The sequence below is a fragment of the Camellia sinensis genome, chromosome 14, assembly GCF_055761805.1.
Source record: "Camellia sinensis isolate YWXY chromosome 14, ASM5576180v1, whole genome shotgun sequence".
Taxonomy (NCBI): Eukaryota; Viridiplantae; Streptophyta; class Magnoliopsida; order Ericales; family Theaceae; genus Camellia; species Camellia sinensis.
Genome location: NC_138974.1, coordinates 51,231,516 through 51,253,671, shown reverse-complemented (window position 1 = coordinate 51,253,671; position 22,156 = coordinate 51,231,516). Strand labels below are relative to the sequence as shown.

General features: G+C 34.5%; 1 protein-coding gene and 1 long non-coding RNA gene across 3 annotated transcripts; both read left to right on the top strand.

The window, feature by feature from the left end:
* The first annotated feature begins 3,287 nt into the window (after positions 1–3,287).
* Positions 3,288–10,356, top strand: LOC145806974 (uncharacterized). The gene is made up of 3 exons (XM_082904856.1): positions 3,288–4,068; positions 10,201–10,237; positions 10,318–10,356. The coding sequence occupies exons 1-3, from the start codon at positions 3,827–3,829 to the stop codon at positions 10,354–10,356; spliced, it is 318 nt and encodes a 105-aa protein (XP_082760982.1). The 5' UTR covers positions 3,288–3,826.
* Positions 10,357–13,409: 3,053 nt separating this feature from the next.
* Positions 13,410–16,635, top strand: LOC145807818 (uncharacterized). Of its 2 annotated transcripts, XR_014351236.1 has the most exons (3): positions 13,792–13,988; positions 15,585–15,767; positions 16,064–16,635. It is a non-coding gene; the product is annotated as an uncharacterized LOC145807818 (long non-coding RNA). The 2 variants fall into 2 exon arrangements; XR_014351235.1 differs by having other exon boundaries at positions 13,410–15,767.
* Positions 16,636–22,156: the final 5,521 nt, after the last annotated feature.

Below are 22,156 nucleotides of genomic sequence, written 5' to 3'. Positions count from 1 at the left end.
AAATGGAAGAACTGTGTACTTTGGGTTGATAAACAAATTAAACCATTCGAATTTGAACTTAATTTGTGTCTGACTTGTTAAAATTCTTGTTTGAATTCAATTTGTTAGTTAGATAAGTTAAATTTAAATACATTTTAGAATTAGTTTAAGTTTTTAAATCAAACTTGATTAAGTTAATTACTAGCTCGATTTGATAAATCTAAAATTACATAAAAATATCAAATTACTTAAGACATATGTGCCATTTTGGGAACATGGTAAAAAGTCACGTTTTTGGACAAAATGTCAAAAAACGTGGCTGCCAAAAACGCCAAAAAAGCCATTTGGCAAGTGCTAAAAACGCAGCCCTAAAATTACAAATTAGGGCCTATGAAAAATAAATAAAAAAATAACTCTCTTATGTTGGGTAAGGGTATTTTGGTCATTTTAATTTGATTTGACACTATAAATAAATATTAAACTAAAAAGCAAAAAGTCAACTTTTTACCAACTTCCCAAATTACTTCCAAAAAAGCCAAAAAGCTTGGTAAAAAGCCAAAAGCCAGCTTTTTACCAACTTCCCAAAACAACCCAGTTGGTTTTGGTGGGTTAGGGGTTAAAATAGCCACAAAAAATAAAATAGACTATTTTAGCCACAAAAAATAAAACATCAAATCTAATTCATAATCATTACACTCATCTCTCACAAAAAAAAGTTAAAAAAACCAAAAAATCAAAAATCCTTTCCCAAACCAGGCTTTTTAGTTCCGGGCTAAAATAACCAAAAAGCTAAAAAGTCAACCCACTTCCCAAACAGAGACTAACTTTGACTCAACAAAAACTTATTTGAGATTAGCTTGTAAGTTTAATGAACAAATTTTGAAATTTATTAAATTTTTCGAACAATGTTTGAATGATTAATTATTTGACTCGTTTATCATCCTCAAGTGTAGAAGTTTATATAATGAGATTTATGTACAAAATAAATTTAGGCAATATGTTTATATTTTTGATAATTTTTCATGTTATATTTGGTTTATGGAATTGAGTAAAAATTTAAAAAAAAAGAGAAAAAAGTATAGATAAAATAAATTAAATTTAATATTTTTTTAAAATTTTAAATTTTTACCTAAATTCATAAATCAAATACAATCTAAATAAAAATAATAATACTACACACACAAAAAAGACCAAATACAAAAACTGTCCATTCAGACGATTAGCTGGAGTTAGGGGTGCAACTCGGGCGGGCTCAATCCGAGCAACCCGAGCCCAGCCCGAGTTTTTTTAGGGCTTGGGCAACTATATCTTGTAATCTGGACGAGCTTGGGCAGATTTTTGATGCCCGAATTGCAATTCGGGCCGGGCTTTAGCAGAACCAATGGCTAACCCGAGCAACCCGAACCCGAATTCAATTTAATATATTATATAAATTATATAATATATAATATATAATATATATATAATTTAATAAATTATGTAATATATATAAATTAAGTAAAAGAGTTAGTCTTAATTTTTATTTTTATTTTTTATTTTTGGTTAGTCTTCTATTAAGTAAAAGAGTTAGTTTTAATTTTTATTTTTTATTTTTTTTGGGTTAGTTTTCTACCATTAGATTAGCATCTTTTATGTCTACCCTTAGATTTACCTACAGGTTTCTGAACTCGGGCAACCCGAGTTCAAAATACAAAGCTTGGGCCGGGCTTGGGCAACAATGTTCGAGTTCATGGTCGGGCTTGGGCGGGCTTGAGCAATGCCAAATACAATTCGGGTCGGGCTTGGGCAGACCCCCAACCCGACCGAACCCGCCCGAGTTGCACCCCTAGCTGGATGATCGAATGGTTGACTGGATGACAAGATGATAGTCGCAGTTGACAAGATGACATTCGTGGTTGACAAGCTCCAACCACGATTGACAAATTTTCGCCGATCAACCACCCGATTATCTAATTAGTTGTCCAAATAAATAATTTTTATTTAATTTTGTATTTAATTCTCTATATGTATAGTATTACTTAAATCAAATTTATAAATATATAGTCTTAGTGATTGTTTTTAAATAGTATTATATGTACTAATTAATATATTAACTATGACATAATTTTTTTATTATTTGTTGGGAGCAATGTTATAAATCATTAATTTATCATTATTAATATCACCATTAATAAGGTGACAATTGAAAAAAAATAAAAAATAAGACACAAAACACGTGACAGTGAGTGATCAGTAGAGCCACCACTAATTGTCTAAAGCATTTTTGTATTTGATGGTGATCAGCGTTTGTTCCAATAAATTAACGATAAAGGGACTTCATCAAAGCAAGCAAAAGATTTGAAAATGGATTTTCATCTCAACACCGCGGACCAGTGACTAACAGCTTTGTGTTTCGTGCCCTGGCCCACACATCGGTTTTTAGGAGAAATGTCACAATCGTGGTGTTTTGAAAAAATATATTTTATAAAGGTCTGACTTTCTTTCGTTTCAAATTGAATTGGGAGGTATCATTAAATTTGTAGGGGTTTATTATATATTTTATTTTGATAATTTAAATCGATTAATGTGTATAATTTGTCGAGTATTATATATTTATAAAAAATTATATTAAGCGGATATTGATAATTATGTGATTAAAATAATTTTAAATAAAAAAATAGACGATAAAAAAAATAAACGATTGACAGAAATCTGATTCGATGAAATAGTTATCGATATTCAATCAATGTGATTTTTTACAGACATATAGTACTCGACGAGTTCTACACATTAAACAGTCCGAATTATCGAAACGGGACTCATGATGGACCTTTACGAACTCAACAGTACTCTCTAGTCCAATCTGAGAATGGAGGAAGCTAGTGCCTTTTATAAATATTAATAATTATAATTATAATTTTTTTTATAAATTTGTATTTTTTTTTCCTAACCTCTACTGTAATGTGATAATCCCATATTTTAATGTACAAATAAATTAGAAGTGGTGATTAGAAACAATAATTAAGAAAATAATAAATATTACTAATTAAAATTATTAATTTTTTAATTAATGTATAATAATTTTTAAATATTATCACTGATGGTTAATTTTTTCTATTTTATTATGAGCAATGATGTACCACATAAAAATAATAATAGTTATCATAAAAGGTAATATTATATTTTCTGGGATAATTATTTATAAGTTTTATTTGAAATCTATATAATAAGGAAGCTCGATTTTTAAATCCTGATTTGACTCTTATACCTGTGTCAAAATTTAGGCCATTAGATTGATTTAATCTAAGGGTTCAAAATATCTGAGCCCCATTTGTCTCTCATTTTCAACAAACAGCCTCTCACTCTCATTTGTCCCACTCATTTATCTCTTTTTTATTTCAAATTTTGAAAACACGCAGCCCCCCTCTCTCTCTCTCTCTCTCTTTTCTTCATCAGAGCCCAACCTTCCCTGTCGGAGCCCATTCCCTCTCATCATCTTCTCTCTTCCTTCCTCTTTCTCCCAATCTTCATCAGCAATGGCAGCCCCAAACCCAATTGACGATGGAGCCGTTGCAAAAGAGGAACAAGGGGGCTGCAAAGGGAACAATGGTGTTCAACAAAGAAATAATCCGGTATACATACGGTTCAGGTGATCAAACTTGGGCTTTTTCTTTGTATTTATATTTCTATCTTTGGGTAATCTTTGAATAAGCTTTACTCTAATCTTTAATTTTTGGATAATCTTTACTCTAATCTTTAGTCTTTTAGTTAAAATACTATTAATCTTTACTCAAATATTTAATACGGGGTCACCTCTACAATATCTAAATACGGGAGTCCTTTCATCTCTCTGCTCCTCATCTATTCTATGGAGATGGAGAAGTGGCAACTGTTCTTGAGGAGCTACCAGTTCTGCAGGAAGAAGAGTGTTGCAGAGAGGATCAAGGGTTCTTTCTTCCGGGTCAAGAGGGTCGTCTGGTCCAAGTTTCGATCCGTCAGAAAGATCCGAAAGATAGTCTGGTTCAGGGTCCGATATGGCCTCTTCTACTCCACCACGAAGAGAAACTTTCTTCGCCTCCACAACCCAAACACCACCACTACTACATCTTGGTCTTCTTCTTGCTTCTCCTAGGACTCTACTCTCTTTTTATTTATTTATTTATAGATTATTATTTAAAATTTTAAAGTTGATTTCAAGTTATGTAGCACTACAAACTGCAGAGTATGATCCAAATTCTTAGCTAACATGTTTGATACAACTGTTATACATATAATATAGTTATATCTCTACATATGATTTTAACTATACAAATTTATTAGTCTTTGTTTCTGCCTTCATACAATTTTACCCATATCCTTCTTGAAAAATTATTGAATAATTGTAAAAATCATGAATATTGTTGTGTTACTTTTGATAAATGAATAGTTTAGTTCTTTCCAGCACTACATAAAACACATTTAAGTGGGTATTTTTGGATTGTTTTGGGAAGATGAGCAAAAGTTAATTTTTTGATTTTTTTGTGTAAAAAGTTATGAGAGACGATATAATTTAGTGCTCTTTTGGAAAGCTAGATGATATATATAGATATAATTTATGTATATACATACATAATTCATGTATTTGTTTGTATTGTTTAAAAAGCAGAGGATGGAGAGGATGGTGGTAGTGAGAGAGAAAGAGAGGAGGTGGCGGTTTTGGTGGATTGAATTTTTGATAATTGGGTTGGATACATGTGAACAAGTCTAAAATTATCCTAAATTTGATTAAATAAATCCTAGGTTGTAACCATGTTAAGTTGACAAAAATTTCTCAATGAACATAGTACTCAATTTTGAAAGTACCTTTCAAGTTTGAAATCAAAATCTGCAGGAGTGTTTGAGTATACCTGCAAGTAAAATTTAAGAAGAAAGTATATGTTTGAAATCAAAATCTGCAAGAGTGTTCAAATATACTTGCAAGTAAAATTTAAGAAGAAAAATCAAAAGACCTTAAGTAGTAAATTTTTAAAGTTTCTTCATCACACTCATAATAAATCTGTCTATCCTATGGATGCCCTGCTGTGACTTTTTTTAATAGTTTTTTATAATCATCTGAGATGATTACGTGTAGATTTTCAGAATTTATTGTTAAAATTCATCTACTCTCCACCTACTTCACCCACTTAAACCTACTCCACTAAACCTAACCCACTACACCACTACCACCTCACCTACTCCACTAACCACTACCACCTTACCTACTCCACTAAACCTAACCCACTACACCACTACCACCTCCACTTCACCTACTCCTTACCTACTACACACTCACCCTCTTCTATATATAGGAATCATGAATCATTGCAATATAGATCAATACATCAATCAATAATATACATCAATTTTTACATGGTATCAGAGCAGGTTTAGAATCGAATAATTCTGCTTCACCGGCGGGCGGCAGCCTCGCCTTGGCCGCCCGCCGGACCTCTACACATACCTTCTTTATACCTTCGTTGGCATCATCCCTTCCGACCCTCTGCATCTTCTTCTTAAATTCCGCTTGCTTCTCTCCCTTCATCCACTTCAAGGATAGATATATAGCTGAGAGATGGCAGATTACAGCAGAAGTTGTGAAGAGTATATTGCTACCCAAGAACAAGAGGTGGCATCCAGTGGGAAGAAATATGGAGGACTTGTTCCAAAGAAAAAAAAAAAAAAGCCTTCTTTGATTCTGCAGATTGGGCCTTATGCAAGCAAGGTGCAGGAGTGAACCAAAAATCAACAGTTGCTATTGAGACTTTACAGCCAAAGTCACATCAACACTCCTTATGGTTTTCCTTGTATGGACACGAATCCGAGAGCAGCTCATCCCCGGTAAGCAAGTCCTGCCGATGCTTACTCCGCCACTCCAGCCCTCTTGCTGGCAGATCTCGCCACCACCGTCACCTCCACTCCCTCCGTCGTCCGCAAATGGCTCCGAACCACTCTCTCTCCAATACCCACAACCAATCTCCTTCGCATCTCTGCATCGAGATCGTCAAGCTCGAAACCCAGATCTCCTATGGCGTCTTACACTACATCCTCTTCGTCTCCTATGTGTTACCTATGTTACAGGAGATGGACCTGATCAGCCTCAACCAAGGATGGCTTTCACAGGTGATGCATTATTAATACGTGGATGTGGGAGGACAGATTTTCCGGGTGGAAGTTCAGAACAGCTGTATAAATCAGTGCATTCACAGCTCTTTACACTGCCCAAGGACACCCTCATAAAATAAAATAAACACATATCAACACACTGTCGCAGCACAGGGACAAGGGACACACACACACACACAACACCCACGTTATTTTCCACTTTTCTTTTATTTTAATATATATATATATATATATATATTTTTTATTATAATATATTTCCACCATCCTCTACCATAATAATTTTCTCTCTCTCTCTCTCACTTTTAACCCTCTCTTTCCTTTCTTTTTATTTTAATCTTCACATCCACTATATTTTATCTTCAACAATGATTCATCCCACTAAAAACATCACCACTAATAGCACTAATGCATTAAAAAAGTAAAAAAAAAATAAAAAAAATACAACTCCAAGACCAAAACATCACATCATTAATGACGGGACCCACTGCCACCTAATTAGTGGGAGCACTAATTAGTGCTCCCAAGCATTTTTCTTTTATCTTTCATATAAAGCAGCTGTGCTCTGCAAACATGCGATGATGATGTTTGTTTTTAAAAAAAAAGGAAGAGAAAAAAAAAAAAAAATCAATCCTTGACATTCCATCATCATTTTCTTTTATTTTTATTTCCATCATCATTTTCTTTTATTTTTAGTTTAACCCCTCTTTATATCTTTTATCTGTAAAAAAAAAAAAAAAAATACACAAATAAAAAAAAAAAAACAAAACAACAAAAATAAAACATAAAAAATAAAAACCATTTCCCAACACCATTGCTGTTTTTTCACTAATCCGTCCAGACCCACTCTTTCGTTTTGATTTCAATTTTTTTCTTATTTTTCTTTCACATTTTTTTTCTTATTCTTTTTCAAAATTCCATTCATACCATATAGATTTACATTCCACAACCTTGTCCTTTTATTCATCTCAGGGATCAACCCCGATCACACTTACACACACACACAAAAAAAAAAAAAAAAAAAAAAAAAAAAAAACACAAAACACAAAACACAAAACACAAAACACACAGCACTGACCACCATCACCCCAACAAAGGTTTACTCTGCCGCCGGTCTCTTCTTCTTGCCTCCGTCCTGCGCGGCCCTTGACGGTGCTGCCTCCGTGTTTTCCACGCCGCCGAGCACGTTCACTCCCCCATACTCCTCCACTGCAGCATATGGCGGACCACCAAATCGGAACATCACGGTGGCCTTCCGCTTCAGCTCCTTATTTTCCGCCTTCAGCACACTTATCTCTGCTCGCGCATCCTTATACATGCGTTGGAGCAGAGCCAGTTGGGCGTTTAACTACTGCACCTCATTTGTCCTACTCTGCAGCCGGTTCGACAAGTTTGTAACCGCAGTCATGGTTTTCACACATGACTTCAATGTATACTGATTGGCTTCCACATCCGACTGCACTGCCATTCTTTGCTCCACAGACCGCATCGGAAAGTTCAACGGAGCAAACTCCGGGGCACTTGGTTGAGGTTCCAGTGCCACCGCACCAGTTCTCTCTCTTGTTGACTCGTTGAGGTCGGGAAAGAGGGTGAGCAGACCGCGGGAAGACGAAGCCATTTTCTGGGCTACAAAGTGTTCCACAGTTTCTCTCTCCGAAGAGGCAGAGTTTTTTTCAAGAAGGGTTAGTTTCAGAGGTTTCAGACTGGTATGCACAGCCTCCACCTCAACCTTGGTTTAAATAGCCAGGGCCGATCCACGCGTATCGCGCGCCACGCCAGACGACAAACGGGCGCGCCAGCCAAGGCACTCACGTGACTCGCCATCATATCTGGCACGCCTTTTTATGGATTGGGCACGCCTTTTGATGGCACGCCTTTTGAAAGATTGGGCACACCTTTTGAGGGTGCGACTTTTTAAGGGTCCGACAAGACTCTGTAAACTGTCCCGACATTGATTCTGGTTAGCTCCTTCAAGGGTCCGACAAGACTCAGTAAACTGTCCCGACATTGATTCCGGTTCTCTCCTTCAAAGGGTCCGACAAGACTCTGTAAACTGTCCCGACATTGATTTCGGTTAGTTTCTACAAGGGTCCAGCAAGACTCCGTAAACTGTCACAACAACTGTCATAACAGTGTCTGTTACAACGGTCCGACATGACCCCGTAAACTGTCTTCTACATCGGTCCGACATGACCCCATAAACTGTCTTCTACATCGGTCTGACACGACCACACAGTGTCTGCTACAACGGTCCGACATGACCCCATAAACTGTCTTCTACATCGGTCTGACACCGCCATCCAGTGTCCTCTACACCGTTATGACACCACCATACAGTGTTCTCTACATGGTTATGACACCCCCATACAGTGTCCTCTACAACGTTATGACACCACCATCCAGTGTCTTCACCAATGGTCTGACACGACCATACAGTGTCTCTTATCCTCTTTTATTTTTATGTATTTTCTTGTTTTGTTACTCTCTCCAAACTCAAGTTGGTTAGTTCATATCCCCCTTGAGTTTGCGGGGGGCTGTTAAAATTCATCTACTCTCCACCTACTTCACCCACTTAAACCTACTCCACTAAACCTAACCCACTACACCACTACCACCTCACCTACTCCACTAACCACTACCACCTCACCTACTCCACTAAACCTAACCCACTACACCACTACCACCTCCACTTCACCTACTCCTTACCTACTACACACTCACCCTCTTTTATATATAGGAATCATGAATCATTGCAATATAGATCAATACATCAATCAATAATATACATCAATTTTTACATTTATTATTTTGGTTCAATTTTCAGGTTTCATTGAAATTTTTATATTTTGTGGAATTTTAACAAGATCAATGAAAATGATGATTATGAGTGTGATTTTGATTTTTTTAAAGTATATTTGTTTTGTTCAATTTGTATATTTCATTATAGTGTTTGAAACTTGCGAAATTCAATGAAATAAATGAAAAAAACATACTATTTTTGGTCATTAACTTTTTTTAAAACAACTGTGTGTGTTTTTGTTTTTTAATTTTAATAATGGGCAGGTTTTTGTATATTTGTTTTATTGAAATTCATTTATTTGGGTCAACTTTTAGATCCCTATCTATTAAAATTAGAATTAAATTTTTTTTGTTAAGTTTCTAATTTTTCTCTATAATTTTAGAATTTAGAATTATACTAAGATGAACAATAAGAAGGCAAATATCCCAATTTCTTTAGCCACAACTACAGATAATGTTGGTGCAGCAATATGTGCTCAAAGTGTTAAGAAGTGAATTAGTAGACATGACAAATGATGCATGGCAAGAGCATCATGTAAAATGCTTTCACCATTTGATTGTGACTGGAAATGTGTTATCTTCACATTGATGACAAGAAACTGATTTTGATATTGTGAGCTGAGAAATTCTACAAAACCAAGTCTTTGAAATACCAAATCTTGGATTTTTCTAAGAAGGGACTATATACCTAAATGGAAAAAAATAGGAATAAGCACTTAGTTAAGTTAAAGTCTTGACAGTAAACCTATCATCTATTTTTCATGTTTTGAGTAAAATGGAATGTACTAACCTATCTACGACACATTGTTGTTTTGTAATGTTTATTATGCCTGTGTATTTCTAGAAGTGTGCTTCCTAAAAATGCTCTTTTGGTTTGTGAATTATATAAATCTGATATATACCAAAATTCTATTGTTTCCATTAAAACACAATAAAACCCAATGCAATATACTGAAACCATAAGTTGTGTCAACATGAATTTAGAATCTCATGAAAAGAAAATTAGTATTTTTGACTTCTTAATGGCTTTTAATATTTATGACTTATTTATCACTTTTCGTGTAGGCTATGTAAACCTAAATTTTAACCACATTCCAGGCTAGGTGCTGCACCACTCCGTTCTTTTCCCACTGATAGTGATCAATCATTTCATAAAGTTGTTTGAATTTACAAAGCTGGTTTGCTACTTTTTGATAATTCATAGTTGGCAACCGTTATGATTGTAGAAGGCTGAGTTATTTGTCATTATGGTAATCAAGGCATATTTGGCTTTTTGGAGACTCTTATACATGTTTTATGGAACAGGTGGAGCAATAGCAAGTTGCAAGTCATTGTTGGTACGGTATGTACAGATGGCATTTTCCTGCCAATAATTTTATAGAAATCCTGCCTATCATTTTGAAACATATACTTCTTCTACAGGTAGCATTTGGAATGGGAATCAACAAACTAGATGGATAGTATTTTACCTGTCTATTCTTTTAATCTATTGCTTCTCATATGAAATGATACATCGATACATGAAAGCAACCCTAAAAATGTGTTTATTTAAGGTTAGTTCTCTTCCTTCTAGAGCTTTGATTTACATCGATTCCAGAAGCTCAGTTCAAAGTTTGACTGAATCGATTCCAAAAGTTCAATTCTAGGTTAATTTTTCTCTAATTCTTTTGTTTTTTTATTCGTCTCTTTTGCATACCTGTAGAAGAAATTCATAAATTGAAGGTTAGTTTGATTCAGTTTTACATGTGTATTGATTGATGTATATACTGTTCTTATATAGATTTTTTTTTAAATATATATATATATATATATAATTCATTTTGGCCCAAATTTGATGATTTTTGGTGTTTTAACTATCATTTAGATTATGGGTATTTTCTATTATTCTCTGGTTTGTTTTTATTTTATCAAGAAAGATTTTTGGTTACTAGATATCTGCTCTTGCTATGTGATTCTCTATTTGGTAGGAGAGAAAATAATGATAGAAAGATAAACTTCATAAATACATATGAATTCAAAAAACCTATATTTGTTGCCAGCAAAGTAGAAGGCTTAGACTCTCAGTTAGTGAACTCATTTTCTTTTGTTGAACTTGGAGGGCTCAAAGTGCTCTGTATTTGTGATTAGCTATTTTCTCAAAGTGCCAGCAAATCTTTTTGTTCATTCCTCATGAAACCGATTTTTTGTAAGGTTTTCTTTGTGTGTATATATATTGATTACAGATTTTTTTTTGTTTGAAGCCAAGAGATCATCAAGTGTAGTTGGTTGCACTTTTATGGGTAATGTTTTGTTTGTATGTATATATAATGGGTAATGTTTTCTTTGTGTGTATTGCAATTTGTATGTTCATCCCTCCTTCCCTCACTTTCTCCTCTTTCCCTTTTTTGCACTTCTCCTCCAAAATTTTAAGATGAAACATATAGCGATTCCGGTATTCCCTGTTGTTGTTTAACTGTAATCCAGACTCGGTCCCGTAGATTTGCTGTTGTCTTATCCTCATTTCTATCCCTTACTCTTTGTTTTACAGTTTTGGGTTGTGTTGGGCAAGTTAAGAATAAGTTGGTTGTGTTTTAAAACTTAGAATTTTTCCCAGGTTTTGGTCTCTCCGCTCGAGCGGCTCTTTGACGCTCGAGCGGGCATTTGTTGTTGCCTATCCGCTCGAGCGGTAGTTTGGACGCTCGAGCGTGAATTTCCTTCTCTCAGCATTTTGGTCGTCTGCAGAAAATCTGGAAGGGTGCATCCGACACTCGAGCATGAACCTGTGTCTGACGCTCGAGCGGGGTGTTGTACGCTCTAGCGGACATGTTTTATATCAGTCCGTGAAATCATTTTTTGAATCACTTTTCACTTTTCTTTTCTTTCTCTTACTTTCCCAAAATCAATTTTTGAGAGCTCCTCACTCTAAAGCCTAACTTCTCTCTAGGGTTTGATCTAGTATGAGTGTTTTCCTCACCTTGGGCCTTTGTAAGAAGTGTGTTGATCGTCGAGGGCTTTGTTTGATACAAGAAATTTAGGATTTGGAGCACTTCCGAGTTTTGCTCTTCTTCTCCTTGGGTTCTACATTTGAGGTAGGGATTTCCTTATTCTTTTTCAATACTTTGTCTATAGATAGTTATATGGTAGTTTTGTATTGCATGAAAATCATATCTACGTTAGATTTGTTTGAAATCATGAGAAGGAACCTAGGGTTAGTTGTTTGAAAATGGTTATTTTATCATTGATGGTTGTTTTGGGCTAATTGGAGTGTAAATTAGCATGTTATAGTTGAAAGAAGAAAAAGCCCTAAATTATATTTTGATTTGGTAAATTAAAATGGAGGGTAGTTAACCGATGTTGTAAATCTCTATTGTTAATGTGAGTTGGGTGAATGTGTTAATGCCTAAGGGGTTAACTTTGGCTTTGGGATGGTTTTGAAATGAATGTAGTGGGCTAATGTGAGTTATGGCTTTATTATCATCGGAATTGGTTTTGTGGAAACAAAAGGGATGGAGTTGGTTTTGTGAAAACAAAAGGAAATGGAATTTGTTTTGTGAAATAAGAAAAGTATCTCCGACATAAGTATGAAAATTGGATTGTTGTTTCTTGAGTGTTAAATACACACACGTGGGGGTTGTATCTTTAACTACCGTGTTAGTGTTGTTATTGGGTTTGTGGTCTCATAGTAATTGAGTCTTTAATAGACATACTAAATAGTTGCATCTAGAGGTTTTGTCCTTGGTCATCGGTGGAGGATGACATGGTTGTTTTGAATTGTCGTGTATGCATTATACCATTGTTGATTGAACATTGTATGTGAGGAAGTGCTGAGATCCATTGTATATGTATACTTGCTCGGGGGAAATTAATTATGTGTTCATATACTTTAACACATTGCTTGTATTTTGATGGTTTATGTATATATGTTATACATGTTAGTTATGCCCTGTTGTATTTTGGTTGGTGGTGTTATACCTTGCGCTAAAAATCAGAGGTACCGTGACCTTTCAGCTAGCGCCTGGAGAACTGACTGCGCTGAGAATCTAAGGTACCACACCCTTCCAGCTAACGCCTAGTAAACTGGTATGTTGTTGTAAGAGGTGTATCTTTGGCTTACTACGCACATAACTGGTAGAGCAAAGTTTTGTTATTGTTGTTCCATTGTATCTGAGGAAATCATGAATTTGGTTGGTTACAGTCTCGAAGGGCCAAGTTACTTTATTGGTTGATTGTATACATGTTAGTGAGTTGTTATCTCCCTTTGTATAAAAGTATGCATGTATAGTTATGATTGTATTGGGAACGAACCAAAATGTCAATTTGCCATTTGGAAAATAGAAAAGAGTAATGGGCTTAGTAATATTATTTCCTAAGTAATTGTTGATGTTGTGAAGGATTAGAGTTAATGAAAGAAAAATGAAGGATGGATCGCTTATAGCGTTGAATGAAATGGCTGTTTTCGAGAAAGTTCATACTTATGTATATTTTGTATAAACTGTCACATTACTATTCTAGTATGAGATTGGGCATTCATGATCATAGCTATCTGTAAGTTGTTATTGTTGAGGGCCATGTTGAGATCCCTACTGGACTATATGTTCATCCCACGTTGTTGAATTTTTTCAGGTGTTGAGCTGAATGTGCTGCAAGATTTGGATCTTCTTATTTGTTGGCCACGGGGCCTCTCTTGTATTGGCAGAATGCCATATGTGTAAAAGGGTTGCACCCTTCTTCTTGATTCGTTAATGATGTAAGCCCAAGGGCAATTTTTTTATTTTACTCATGTTGTACTTACTTGCATACGAATGAGAGCAATGTTATCCACTTATAAGAGTTGAATACACGACTTTATTTCCGCATGTTATCTCTGAACTGGAATTAAGTAAATGAAATTGGTAATATTTCGAGTAATAAAAAGTGGGGCGTGACAAAACAGCTGCTTTTGTATGTATCTACTGTTTCCTTTTGATTGCTGCAGTGAATTTGGAGAGCCGCCAGCATCTGGCTGACTCAAGTGCAGTTTTTACTTGGCATTAAGTGTAGTGAAACAGAGCTGCAAAACAATTATCCCCAACCCTGAAAAATAGAAAGGCTAAACTACAAAAACATGGGATGAGGTAGAATAATTGCAAAAATATTGAGTATCAAAAATAATTGCAATAGAGGTGGAAACTTAAAAATTAATCTTAAAAATTTTACAATTTTCCCCTAACTTTTGCCCTGTTCTCTTTCTTCCTCCCCCCTTCCCCTTCCCAGCTGCTAGGGTGGGAAGGGGCGGAGGGTTGGGGGGGTGTCTGGGAAACAAGGGTTGAGGGAGGGGGTCGGGGAGGGTGGAGGAGTGGCCAGCAACTGGGAAGGGTGGGTGAGGGGTGGCCGGTAAAAATGTAATTTTACTATGTTTTTAAAATTAATCTTCAAATTGCGTTTACATTTCAATTATTTTTATTAATCTTCAATTATTAATCTTCAAATTGCATTTATTTAATCTTGCAATTGTTTCAATTTTTTCCATTTTATTGCAATTTTTCCAAAAAGCACAAAAATTAAAATTCTTGGAGATTTATTTATTTTCTTATATTAATCAAATGCCAGCTGCAAGATGCAAGTATTTATTTTGATTCATGCCATGGATATTGGTTAGAGTTTTATTACTTGGATTCTCATACTTCAGTTGAGCTTGGTAAGAAGAAAAGGTTTAGTTAGGGTTCTTCAACATTAACCAAATGACAACAACAGTATACTATTGTTGTTCGGGTTTTTCTTTGTGTTATCTTTTACTATTTTTTTCTTTGTTTTTTTTTTCTGTGAGTATTGTTTTTCTTTAATTTTAGGTGCACTTTTATGGGTTTTGTTAATTTTGGGTTCACTTTAATTTTGGGTGCACTTTTATACACACATATAATAAGGGAGAGTGGTTTTTGAGTTACTCTATTGAATGGTTGTTACCAAAATGTTCGATAACCATTCTATATTCCTTATTTATTAAGTGTTTGATAAAATGTTTCAATGGAATTTACACACAACAAATCCAGTTGATGGTATCTTCTCTCATATTTTTGTTTTCGGTTTGATTTTGTGGAGAAATGGGAATCATCCCAATAATTTTTTAACTTGCTTTTGGATAATGGGAATCATCCAACTACCAATATTATTCTTCTGGGTCTGTGTTCTGTTATTTTTTTGCGATACACAATATATGTGGAAATATATGTTATTTTACATAAAATATTTAAATAAAAATATGGGTCTGTGTTCTGTATCTAGAACAATATATGTGGAACTATGCACAATATATGTTATTTTTTTGCCAACTCCATATTGTTAGAACTATGCACAATATATGTTGTATTTTTCATGATTTTCTAGCCATTGTGTACATTTTACTTTCCTGAAATAACTTAAAACCTGATGAAACCCAGTCTATAATCCAAGTTTGCAATATTTTATAAGTTTCTCTTTAGGCTATTTTTGGCTTTCAGATTTGTGGTGGGAAAAGGAAAGGGAAGGGAAAAAGTGATTTAAGCTCTCTTTTTTTACCCCCACAAATCCCTTCCTTTTCCCTCCATAAATCCCTCTACAAATTCAAGATCCAAACACAACTTTAAGGGCTGAAAATTTTAGAATTATACAATTCAGCTTTAGTTAATTTGATTATTTAGATTGCATGCAAGCACATTGTCTTTTGTTAATTTTTCAGCTATCACATTCATTAGGTGAGCAAGGATGATGCATTGAAGATGTATAGTAGTATGGTTACCCTTCAAACTATGGACAACATCTTCTACGAAGCACAAAGGCAAGGAAGAATGTCCTTTTATCTCACCTCATATGGAGAAGATGCTATCAACATTACATCAGCTGCTGCACTCACCCAAGACGATATTATCTTGCCTCAGGTAAGAAACTAGATGAATTAGAGATCAATTTTCATAGGTTACTTATTTATTTCTTCTCAACCAATTAATTAGTGTCACAATATACTATGCAATATCAGCAACAGATTTCAATCAGTTAGGAGCCATATGATATAGAGTCATACATACCATGAACAACAACACTATTGTATATATTGCTCACAAATTCCTTTCCTCATTTTACCACCTTCAGGTTGCTGACTTGCTACTGTAGTTCCATTGCTCCACTACCTATGTTTTCAACATCTTTAACCATATGTATTTCTGTTCTTTGTCAGCTTATGCGGCTTGATCTTAATTTCAATGCTTCAGTCATTCATCTTCAACTCTCATAAATAGAATGATTTGAAGCCAACTTCATATCCATAGAAGATAAAACTCCAGCCCAAACCCCAGAAATGTGTCACTTTTGAAGACCATGCAATTTTTTTGATTTCAACTTTTCATATTTTCTTTTAGACCCCTCCATGTGATGGATAGGTTTTCAATAATTGGTTGGATATATTAGGAAGTCCACGATAGAGAATGATGTAAACGGACATGTATAATGCAATGCAGTATAGGGAACATGGTGTTTTGTTGTGGCGTGGTTTCACCTTGCAAGAATTTGCCAACCAATGTTTTGGGAACAAGGCTGATTATGGGAAAGGAAGGCAAATGCCAATTCATTATGGGGCCAGTGTGCTCAATTCTGTGAACTTAGATAGATGTTTTTGAGTTTGTTTCATGGTGGGTCACCAAAGCTCAACAATGGTTGTTTGTCTATGCCATTTTCTTGGTATAGAAACAGGGATTTTCAGGTTGAAGGCATAATTTCATCTCTATAATTTATAATTTATTTTTAAGACAAGAAGGGTTGGGATTACAATTATATTAAATTGATAATTGATAATTTATTAAATAGTATTGGGATTACAATTATATTCTAATCCTAACATTATTTACACCGTGCCTTCAGGCACGGGTATACGTTAGTCTATATAACAAAACAAGGGTGTTGATGGGACATTTGTCTTAGGTGACATACAAATTAATGGTTGAGATTACACTTCTTGGCATACATTTCAAGGGTTGAGATCACACTTTTTTTTTTTCTTTTTCTTTCTCTCTCAGGCTTTGCTTTTCCAGGTTTCAAATTTCAAACATTTCAAGGGTTTGATACCTCTCTCTCTTCCCCATTCTAGGTTTCAACGTTTTCTTCCCCATTCCTCTCCTTTCTCTCTCACACAAAGTCAAACACACTCTTTGGTTCTCTCTCTCTTCTACCGGATCTCCTCCCATCCGAGCCCATCCAATGTGGATACCCAACCCCAACACCAACCCCTACCCCAACCCCAACCGTAACCCCCTATTCATTCTCCATTTTGCCCATTGCAACCCCAACCACTCCATTCAATCGTTTAAAGTCGAGCGAGTCGTCTTCGATCAAATGGTGGGCCTTGCAAGTCGTCTTTGACCAAGTCAACCTATTACAATAGGTGAGACTGATTTCAATTTCAAATTTTCTTCAATTTCTTCCAACAAAACACTCTCTCTCTCCTCAGTTAGATATAAGGGCCAACTATTCCTTTTTCATTTTTGAAACTTTTGAACTCAACCAACTGTATGAATCTCTTCATCTTCTATGTTTTACAGATCACGCTGGAGAACCCACTATGTTTTGAAGGTAACGATCTAATTGAAATTTTGAGTTCCATTTAATTGAAATTTTGTGTTGTGGTTATGAGTTGTGTTTCTACATAATGTGCTTAACCCATGTGTTTCTATTTTTTTTTTTAAACATTTATTATTAGCATGTGTATATTGTTTTAGATCTATTGTTAAACTAACTTGCAGGTTCAGATTTCGGAGATTGTTGTAGAGCTATTGGTGTTTCTAATTTTTTTATTTTTTTTTATTTTATATCTTTTTTAACATTTATTATCATCATTGTGTATGTATATTGTTTTAGATCTATTGTTAAACTAACTTGCAGGTTGGGATTTTGGAGTTTGTTGTAGAGCTATTGATATATCCTTGAGTTTATAGTAATTATTATTTTTTCAAGTCATGATGTAGTGTTGATAACTGGCTTGGTTATTGTATTTTCTATTTTATATATTTTAATTATGGAATCAGGAGTGTCACGGACCTTCAATTATGTTTTCATTGTGTTCTTCCCTTTCTCAGATGCACATGTTTCTCTTCCTAATCGTAGGTTTTAATTTTTGCATCAGAGAATTTGTTTCCTTTTTTCAGTTGTCATTTTCTGACTTTGAAGATATTCCAGCCGCAAAGTATGGACATCTATAGGGCTTTGTTTCCTTTCTATTGTCTTTTTCACTTTGATGACCTATGAAGGCCATATGAGCCTTGATAGGGCTTTGGGGCTGTTTGGTAGCACTTAAAAGCAGCTTAAGCTGCTTTTAGCTTAAATTAAGTTATTTTAGTGTGTTTGGTAAAACTTAAAGGGACAAATTATAGCTTTTATTAAGCTATTTTCAGCTTAATTTTCTAAGCACCTCAAGAGGTGCTTCTGGATTCAGCTTATACGGGAAGCTGAAATGGGAGGATTAAAATGACTTAAATGCCCTTCCGAATTGATGCTAATTACAAGTGTGCCATGTATATAAACCATTTCTCACTCATTCTTCCTTTCTCACACAAACGAAGAGGCGATTTCCGGCGAGCTAGAGCGATTTCTGGCGAGCATGTCGATTTTCAACGACCGAGCTCTCTCTCTCTCTCCCTTCGCGAACCCGTCTGTCTCCCTCTTTACGATCGCAATCTCCCATCGCAATCTGCACCATCGCGATCTGCCATCGCGAACCTGTATGTCTCCCTCTCCTCGGCGTGAACTCGTCTGTTTCCCATTTGAACCATCGCGATCTGCACCATCGCGATCGTCGCTCTTTCTCTGGATCTGAACGAAACCCTAACGCCGGTTCATCCCGCCAGAGCTAGGGTTTTCATTATTATTATTATTATTATTTTGAGGTTTTTCAGTGTTTTTTTAATTAAAAAAAAACAAAATAATTAATGAATAAAAAATTATAATTGATGCTAATTAATTGAGACTAATTAATTTAAAATGAAAAAATGAAAAAAAAATTATATTAATTGATACTATTAATAAGAATATTGATGAATATATGTAATTGGTGGAAAAATTAATAATAATTGATAATATTAATATATGTAATTTATGTAATAATTGATGAAAAAAATTAATATTGATGAATATATGTAATTTATATTAATTGATAATATTAATTGATGGAAAAATTGATAAGTTAATATAAATTGATGAATACATGTAAATAGATAAATTAATATTAATTGATACATTAATATAAAGAATAATAATGATACATTAATATAAAGAAAAAAAATGAGATATTACTAAAAATAATTAAAATGAATAATAATAATAATAATAATAATAATAATAATAATAATAATAATAATAATAATAATAATAATAATAATAATAATAATAATAATAATAAAAAATTGGAAAAATTGATACATTAATATAAATTGATAAATTGATGAATATATGAAAATAATATGTAATGAAATCACAACATTAATATAAATTAGAACATGAATATTAATTTTAATGAATTAATAAATTAAAAAATTAACAAAGAAAGAAGAGAAGAAAAAAAATTAAAAAAGAAAAGAAAATAAGGTGAAAAAGAAAAGAAAAGAAAATAAAATGAAAAAGAAAAAGAAAAGAAAAAAAATGTATTATAAATGAAATCACAAATTTTATATCCTATAAGGGCAAAAATGACAATTATACAGTAAAAAACTATTTTACAGCTTATTTACCAAACACTACTCTGTGGCTTAAATCCATAATCCCACAGCTGCACCAAACAGGTTACCAGCTTATGTTCACAGCTGTAAGTTATAATCTGTTAAGCTATAATCTATAATCACTTTCTCACAGCTCTACCAAACGGGGCCTTTGTAAGGTTTATCAATTAATTCAAACTTAAAACATTTGATTTTTGTGTCACTTTTGCTCCTATTTTGTGTAATTGTGTCATATTCTTTGATCATAATATAAATGGAAAGGAAAATAGATTATTCCTTATTTTCTCAATTACTTTCTCTCTCCATGCCTCTATATGTGTCACGGTATGTCTCTATATCTGCTTTCTCGATCAGCTTTTATTTTTTGTTGTATTGTGCATCACTGTAAATAGTAGTAGCTTGGTCAGCTTCTTTCAATCTGTGTAAATAATTTTCAATTATTATTTTAAATTATTGAACTGAAATAAGTGAATTGCAATGGTAAATCATTCATTTGTATTTAAGAAGATTGGGCAAATTTTTATGTTCTTTTTTTAGGAAAAAAATTGTGTTAGTTTTTTCAAGTGTCTTTGGTATTGATTTAGTTATTTATTTATCTATCTATTTTATAGCTTTAATTGTGATTGATTCTTACAATTCGTATCTTTCAATTTGCTTAATAAGTTCACATTAGAGAGCTTGATAAAAAAGTGAAACTTATTAAGAATCTTTTGTATCCAAACATTGTGGTTGGAATTTGATTACATTTATGTGTTCTCATTACCTAAAAATTTGGTAGGCTCACATTAATTTAATTTAGTTTTTTTCAATTTAATTCTACATTGATTCATTTAACAATTTGTTTTTTTATTGACAAATAATATCATTTTATCAACAATCCCATGATTCTTTGATTTTGAAGACCATTAAAGCCTTGATAGAGCTAACTCTGTGTGTGTGTGTGTGTGTGTTTTTTTTTGACTTAAATGTACTATGTAATTTCTTTCTTTTTGTATGCCATTTGAGAGAGAATTTGTACAACCATGACCATATCTATTTGTAAATGTGTTAAAGAAAGGTAGAGATTGGTTTTTCGAGTCCAAAATTATCATCCAAATTCAAAATAATATGTATAATTTTTTAGTAGAGGGATAATTCTTCTACTTTCTCCACTTTTTCTTCTTCTTTTTTTTTTTTTGTCTCATATGTAAAATCAGCAACCACCTCAAACTAAAATCTTATTGTTGAGGCATATCATACAGTCCAATTTTATTGGTGAGTTGGCTTTAAAATGAAGTGCTAACCACCCTCTTCCAAATTTTGCCGATCTACTCTAGCCTTGCTCGATCTCCCCCCCTCTAAAGCTCCAACTCCTTCTGCCCAATCCCTAACTCACTCCCCCTTCTCTCAAGCACAATTTTTGTTCTTTGTAGTATCATTGTTTGTATAATTTTGAATATTTTTTACATGGTTCATTAAATATGTTTGTATTTTTTTTAACCATTCCCATTACTGATATAATTTTTTATCCATTTTTTTATTTAATTTGTATCACAGGAGAATTTGTAATGTCCCTTGGTTCTTCGATTGTAGAATGGTGAAGCTATGTCAAAGGTGTACGGGAAAGAAATAAACTTTCTCGTATAATCCTGTTGACCAAGTCTGCGCTCTTCCGTACGACGTCGTTCTACCACCTGAAAATACAAACGTGAGTATAATAGACAAGTAGACAAAAGCTCTGTATATTCAGGAAGCAAAATTGTGTTACCTCTCCGCAGGTGATATTTGTGAGCTTTATAGGTTTCGTGTGACACAATCTTAGTAGGACTTTTACTTCTCCATGCAGAGTCCTCCTAGGATTTAACCTCCTGAAGGATAATCCTTATCCTCCAACACCCCTCTTACTGCTTAAACCAAGTGAGATGGTTCTTCTATGGCCGGGCTACCACGACCGAAGTAAAATGACCATGCTATGCTAGCTACCACATGCCCGAGATTCAACTAGCCTGGTCTTTTACTCCGCAGTTTGTACCTCGGTTTCCTTGCTGAGACCGAGCTAAATTAAGAGTGAGGCTTGCTCTCTCTTCATCATGCCTTGGTTCCAAATAGTGCGGCCGAGCTATCCACGCCTATGGTAACTGAGATACCTATGTGCGACGACCGAGCTTACCTCGGGACCAGTGTAACTTCAAGATTCCCCTAGGCCGGTATAGCGACCCCGGTCTTTTCCCATTTGATTATTGTATCCGGACTCAGGTTCCGTAGCTCCTGCCATTGTATTATGATTGTTACCGTCCTTTAATTTCCTATTTCTGAGTTGGGAGATGCAATGGGCAGGTTTATAACAGGTTGGTTGAGCTTGGGAGCAAAGGGTTGTTGCCAAAAATTTTGACCCTTCGCTCGAGCGAGCAGTTCTTCGCTCGAGCTAGCTCTTTGTTTTGGTCCGTCGCTCGAGCCAGAGTTTCTTAGATCGAGCGAGGATTGCGTTTTGTAGTTAGACCTGAGAGCAGAGGTTTTTGGCTCGAGCGAGCTCTTCTTCGCTCGAGCGAGTTAGTTCGTTCTTCGTTCGAGCGGGAGTTCCTTCGCTC